This window comes from Cimex lectularius, unplaced genomic scaffold (assembly GCF_000648675.2).
Source record: "Cimex lectularius strain Harlan isolate CLEC.00 unplaced genomic scaffold, Clec_2.1 scaffold139, whole genome shotgun sequence".
Lineage (NCBI taxonomy): Eukaryota > Metazoa > Arthropoda > Insecta > Hemiptera > Cimicidae > Cimex > Cimex lectularius.
In genome coordinates this window covers 133,418-140,294 of record NW_019392832.1, presented here as the reverse complement: position 1 = coordinate 140,294, position 6,877 = coordinate 133,418, and the positions used below count along the sequence as shown (strand labels likewise).

The window sequence follows — 6,877 nt, the reverse complement described above, 5'->3', positions numbered from 1 at the left end:
AATCCTTAGCAACTGAGATAAAGAAAAGTAAAAAATTACACTTGTCATTAAAATGTAGAGAATGAATACTAACCACTTTAAATCAAAATTGAAAATAAAAATACAATAAAAAAGAATAGTATCACTATGCGCCTGCTGCAAGTTAAATTATACTCTATACGTAAAGTCATATAAAAATCTGTGGATATTATTGTCAAACAGTTCATAGTTATATATTTGCTGACTACAAAAACAATTTCATTGTTTCCTTGAATTTTATCAAATACTGTAGAAAATCTCTCTCTTTCTGATTGTTCTTTTGAAGTTGAATATACCAACTTATGTAGTATTGTATATTATTTTATTTATATGTTTAACGTGTAAAAAAGTCCAAATCATTTGCTGCTTTATCTTCATGAAATATTGTATTACATAAATTTAAAAAAATATCTTTTTAAATATGAATAGTTTCACATCGAAAATTGCATAATGGACGATGAAAAGAAGGCACACCTAATACAATTGTACATATTCTTATCATTTGTTAATTCAAAAAAGAAGTCAAGAAAAATTGTCATTTATAAATCTGCTGCCACCACAAGTCGTTTATTTTTTAATTGTAAAATTGTAACGATTATTACTTCTTATCTCTTTAAACACTCAAATATAGGAAAATAAGCCTTAAGAACAGTTAACTATTAGTTTAGATTAAGAAAAAAAAAATTGTCTTTTTAAATTTTGATTTGTCTTTCAAAAATATACTAGAGAAGGAAGAGACAAGGAATTATGTATATAATGTAAAAAGATTATGGAAAATAATTGTTGTGATATTGTCTAGTCATTCTAAGTGTAAACATTATTGCTTAGAAAAATTTTCATTAGCATGAGATGATAATTTATATAAATATTTTATGAGGTTGTGAATTTAAAACAAACGTAAATTTAATGTGTGTCAAACATGCATGTGTCTCAATTAATACAATATGCTTTGAGTATTAATTGCTTTATGAATAAGATAAATAATTTGTACTAAACTGTATACCTGCCATTTTTTACATACTGAGAAGGGTAAGTTTAGAATAATGGGAAAAAAGGGAAGTAAATTGCACAAGTGGTAGTATATTTTTTATATGGTGACTTTTATAAACATAAGTTCGGTATACAAAAAAATAAATAAAAAAACTAAAGACATTTAGAGATCTAAAACTTCATTTGTATTTCTTTCTAATTATTACATTTATTTACAAAATCTATAAAGCCTTGATTTGAGAGTATATGACATACTTGTATCATTTTTATACAATTCATTGAATATTATGAGACTAAATTGCAAATTTGTGCCAATTTTTCGAGCTAGGAAATATGAATTTTTTTTATATATCCTTTGAATGTAAATATTTATGTTTACTGAATTTAAATTTATAAAAATTGGTAAAATATAACTTCAACTAGCAAAATGATTTAATCAAAAAATAGCTTGTATGTACATAGGACATATCTTCATGATTACAATAAATTAGATTATTTGTTATTAATGTAAGATTATACTAAGTGTATTGTTTGTATTTGAGATGTATTAATACTTAATTGTCTAGCAAAGTGACTTCTTAAACCATTAGATTTTCAAACGAGGTAATTTAATTTTTTAATGTATTTTTATTTATTATTGAAATTTTTTTGACTCCCCTTCCATAAAAATTGTAAAAATATGACATTTCAAATATAAACAAACAAAATAATGTCAAGCCGGATTTGTTTATACGTCTTCGATATCTATGGGGTCATGTATCTGTAAATTAAAAAAAAAATTAAATGATGGTACAATATGATTAATGACATTACTCACAGCTCCTGAAAGTGTTAGCCAATCCATGGTAGCGATAACTGGGTCATTTTTTGAAGGTGGTTTATCCCAATTCCAATAGGTGAAATTTTTAAACTGACCGACACAAGAATAACTTGATGGTTTTGGGTCTTTGCTGTCATTAAAAATAAATCCCTTGTACCCCTCCGAAAGCTCAAGTCTAGTACCGCTTAATGGGTATCCACGGAAAGAAGCTGTCAATTCTATTTAAAAAAAAAGGAAAAAAATGAACAGAAAACTTACAAAGAAAACATGTCATTTACAAAATATCAAATAAATTTCAAAATTTGTAAAAAAAAAGTATGGATACTATTGAACAAAACATTTTCATATATTCATGTCAATTATGGATCAACTGTTCTCTCTAATGCTAGGGGAGGGCATTGATATAAATAGTTGATGTTGAGTGTTGATTTGCGAGTTGGTGAACTCATGCTGAAGCTGAACTGGCATTGAAACGTCTTCTCTCAAGTTTGTCGAACTACACAAAAGCATTTCTATTGAGCGCCTCACTTAAGATGGCAAAATGATGTGTTGAGTAGTTCACAAACCTCCAAGTGAAGAACCCAATATGTGACCCAATGCCGGTGCAGAATTGATGTAAATAAGTTGGTGCAAAATCATTAATTATTTCTAAAACTGTGCCCCAGGGCAGCTAACGATTTTTGAATAATTGGCATTTCTAGTTGAGAAAACAAGAAAATCAATGCTGTACCCTAAGGATACTAAAAAACAAAAAAACTCATTTTAGCCCGAGGGTAAGGTATGCAGGGGTCCCATCGTAGGTATTAAAGCATGGTAACCAGCCTCAGCTGCAACTCCGAAATCAACCTAATTTTCAGGGGAAAAAAACAATTGGAAACAACCTATGCAGTCTGTATCAAAACCAAAAGTAGCAAATTAGATTAAAAGTAAATTATTCTTTAATCATCATCAGAGTATGGCTATTGACAAAAGTATCGTCAATAATAATAATGAGACAGTGTAAATTAGTCATTAACCATCACTTTGGCCTCTCCTTACTGGGTTGTTTGACAGATAACCCATCAGGATTACATTAGAGGATTCAGCCCCTTTACAACCTGCGCACCATGACCAGCATTGTTTTGGTCTATTAGGCATCTTTGAAGTTGTCGAGAGAGAGCTCCTTGTTAAGCTTAAAGCTTTTTACCCAAATACCAAACTTTTTCAAGGATTCTTTGTGTATCCTTCAAGGGCTTTTCCTCTCTCAGGAATAGGAATCTCAGCGTACAAAGCCTTCACACCAACAGAGAACATGTTCCACTGTTTCTTCTTCTTCCCGGCAATATCTGAGTCTATACATATGTCTATAGAATCTGGAGTGTCCCGTTAACGGTCCAGCAGTTGTCCTTTGATGAACTTTTTTGCATGCCTCTGTCCTGAGTTACATTACTATTGAGGACTTATTTGTAATCCATTTGCTGATGGATTACCTAGCAAGGACAGGCAGACAAAACCAATAGGTAAATTCCAATTTAAAGGTTACAGGTAGCCAAGTGGATATATATATATTACACAGGGCGGGCGACCAGGACCCGAGGGGTTAAAAGCCTGAGTAGGCCCGTACCCCATCCCTAGAAGGTCCGGGACCTGGTCGGCTCACGAGTCCTGTATAAACCTATTGGACCTATTCACAAACCCCAGGATTGTGGACCATTTTATCCTGGGGAGTGTTTTGGTTATGTCCTCTCCTTCGAAAGTATTAAATCTTTCCCTAGCATACCTATCGCATTCTGCGAGGTAGTGTCGGGCCGTTTCTTCTTTTGTTTCGCAGAAGCGGCAGAAGGGGTCTGGTAGAGTACCCATTATGAAGAGGTGTCTTCTCAAGGGGCAATGGCCCGTTAGGACACCTATCAGCCTCCTTATTCCCCTCCTAGAGTTAGAGAATAGCCATTTCGATTCTTTAGGTTTGATTTCCTTCAGAAACTCCTTCGATTGTCTGCATCCTGGGGACATATTCCATTCCTTAAGGAATTGTTTCATGCCCCAGCTACCTATACTCTCTTTTGCTGTGCTTAAAGAGTGGGGTAATACCGGTTGTGGTCCGACGAACTCAGTATTTGAACCTTCCTTGGCCAGGCTGTCCGCCTCCTCATTGCCATAGTGCCCCTTATGAGCAGGTATCCATACGAGGGTTACCCTATTCTCATACCTGGTGATAGTCCTATTAATGAGTTCAACGGTTTCCTCTACCAGTCTAGATGTTGATAGTTCTTTTTGTAATGATTTTAGACTGGCCTGACTGTCGGAAAAAATTTTAATATCTTTTCCCTTAATCTTGTTATCCATCAGTGTTCTACAGCAGACATTAATGGCCCAGACCTCTGCCTGAAAGACTGAGGTGTTATTACCAAGAGGATAGGAGATGCTGATCCCTAATTTAGGTATGTGTATTCCAGCACCACTTCCCTTATCCTTAAGCCAAGTGGATAGTGTGTTAGACTCTCAATTGCAAGTCCAATTCACACCATCATTTCTGTAATTTTCTTTCACATTCTTCTTCCCCCGAAAATATGTACTCAAATCAATCAGCATCCCTGGTTAATATGGAAAATTTGGATAAATCTCTAAAAGAAATTGGGACTTAAATGCAAATATTAGGAAAAGGCTTTTTTTTAAATCTTTGAAAAATCAAAATTGTTCATCAAATTAAGTGACAATTTACATATTCCACAATTACTGAGAACAGATTAAAAAATTATAAAGTGAAATATTTTGGGGGTCTGTAAAATGATAAGCCTTGAGTATTCACCTTCATTCGCCTTTTCTCACTGGTTATGTTAATCTGACACAGCCAGTCTTTTCTTCAGTGGGCACAATTGACAGAATAACACATAGACCAACCAATGATGAAATGAAATAAAAAATACACCAGAAAACACCTAGCAAATGGCAAAAATATATAGACCATGAGATAAAAAAAATAGTTGTTTAGAGGGTCTTGATACACCGATGGAAAAAATTAATACACCCCCCTTAAATTTTAATGTATTTAGGTGTATTCATATTTTGCATACCAAAAATAGGTTTGATTGTAAAAAAATAAGACATTTAATAAGCAAATGTTTATTATCTAATTCTAAAAAAACAATTATTTAGTGAAAAAAATTAAAAGAAAAACCTTTTGTCCCCTTTTAATATCAAGTTTTCTACCTCTGGCACAAATCACCTCAGTTAAAGGTTTGCATTTGCATTCCCTGGAAAAGATTTCTGATAAAATCCTGAAGAATTCATTTCCATTAATCAAAAACAGCCGTTTCCAACTCTTCTAGGGTGTTAGGACCTGGGACTGGATGCTTAAGTTGGCCCCAAACGTGTTCAATCAAGTTCAAAACTGAACTTCGAGCCGGCTACATCCAGCAATCTATTTCAACCTCATTTAGGTAGTAATCAACAATACATGCTGTATGGGGTCTAGCATTATCCTGCATTACCAAGAATCTCTCACAGATGTGCGGCACTATGTGTTCTTCAGTTGCCCTGTTAGCACCTCTGTGAAGTCTCGCACAACAACCAATTCGGTGTGTGAGAACAAGGAAGCCACCCCAGAATGTCAATGTAATGCCATCTGAGGAACCATACAGGATGGGGCATACCTCTCTCCTGTGTGTCTATATATGAATTTATGCCCATCTGAAGATTGAGGCAAAATCTCACCTCATCTATAAAGAGAATTCATCCCCAATATTTCAATGTTCAATTCATTAGTGAACTGAATGGCCATTTTCTGAGATGTGATAAGAAGAGGCCAACAAGCCAGGTGCCGGGCCCTGAGGTTATTTTCACTGCGCCTTCTTCTTACAGTCCTGGAGGATATCAAAACATTTCGGACTTATCTTATTAGATTTCTTATATCATGTCACTTAATGCTGTGGTTTTTTAGAGCCTGATGTTGGATCAATCTATCGTCTCTCTCGTTTGTAGACCTAAGTCAACCCTGTCCTGGCTTTCTAGTGTAAAGCCCTGTATTTCTCAAGTGCGGAAGAAACCTTCCTATGGTAGAATGATTTACAACCCCTGGTGATTTGCGCTGGCTGTATCCTTCCCCTAATAATGTTATGCCCCTGACACTGTCAAATACCTGACTGGAGCATGAAAAAGGTTTAAGAATAAGAGTAATATCAAATTAATTCAACGAAAGAAATAGGTTAATTGAGAGCAATCTTTAGGCATAGCAGAATATAAGGGCATAATGCTACTTTTTTGTGCAAATGGGATTAATTAGTATAAAAGTAAACAAAGCATTATTAACTGTTTATTTTGAGTAAAATAGCTCCTAATAACCTGTGGCTCATGTTGAAAGTATTGGATCTAATTTTAAACAAATAAATTGAGGGGTGCATTAAATTTTTCATCAGTGTAGTTTGTTAATCAAATTTATCGTTTCATCAAAGAAAACAAGTTGGCCCTGGAAAGGATGAAATTGAACTGATTTTCTTTATTTTTAATGTAGAGTATAAAAGGATTAGTAACACTGTAGAGTAAGCAACGAGTTATCAATGTTGTGTTTACAGTACCTAGTTATTTTGGAAAAATAAGCAAATAAATGCAAGTGTCAGGCTTTTTATCTTTTGAGTGTATTTTAGTGCTTTTGAACCTTTTGGTTTATTAAATCCATTACAGTTCGTGGCTCGATTGACCAATTAACTTTTTCAATTAATTAATCTTTTTGTTTATAATTATGTTGTATAAAACAAGGCCCAATTTAACAAATTTCCGTTCGGATTCACACCTTTGTCTGACACTTGAACAGGCTTGAAGAACGAGTCGACGTCGCTTTCCATATCCGCATGTATTTTACACGGCAAACTGTGCACGACGGCTTCTTTTGCCTCTTTCACGTTCTTCAACTTTATTGACATTTGGACAGATTTGTCGTTTAAAAATCTATTGGTTAAAAACTATAACTACGATACCGATACTTAAAGTTTTATTAGTTAATACTTAAGTCGTGCGTAGGGACGTACCGACACGAACAGGCAACAGGTACTTAAGTTTGAAAATTTGAAGGTT

At 34.0% G+C, this 6,877-nt stretch overlaps 1 protein-coding gene across 1 annotated transcript; it reads right to left on the bottom strand.

Moving 5' to 3' along the window:
* Positions 1-1,229: 1,229 nt before the first annotated feature.
* On the bottom strand, positions 1,230-6,877 carry LOC106672604. The gene is made up of 3 exons (XM_014404152.2): positions 6,597-6,877; positions 1,826-2,046; positions 1,230-1,768 (listed from the first exon to the last, which is right to left on the bottom strand). The coding sequence occupies exons 1-3, from the start codon at positions 6,724-6,726 to the stop codon at positions 1,736-1,738; spliced, it is 384 nt and encodes a 127-aa protein (XP_014259638.1). The 5' UTR covers positions 6,727-6,877; the 3' UTR covers positions 1,230-1,735.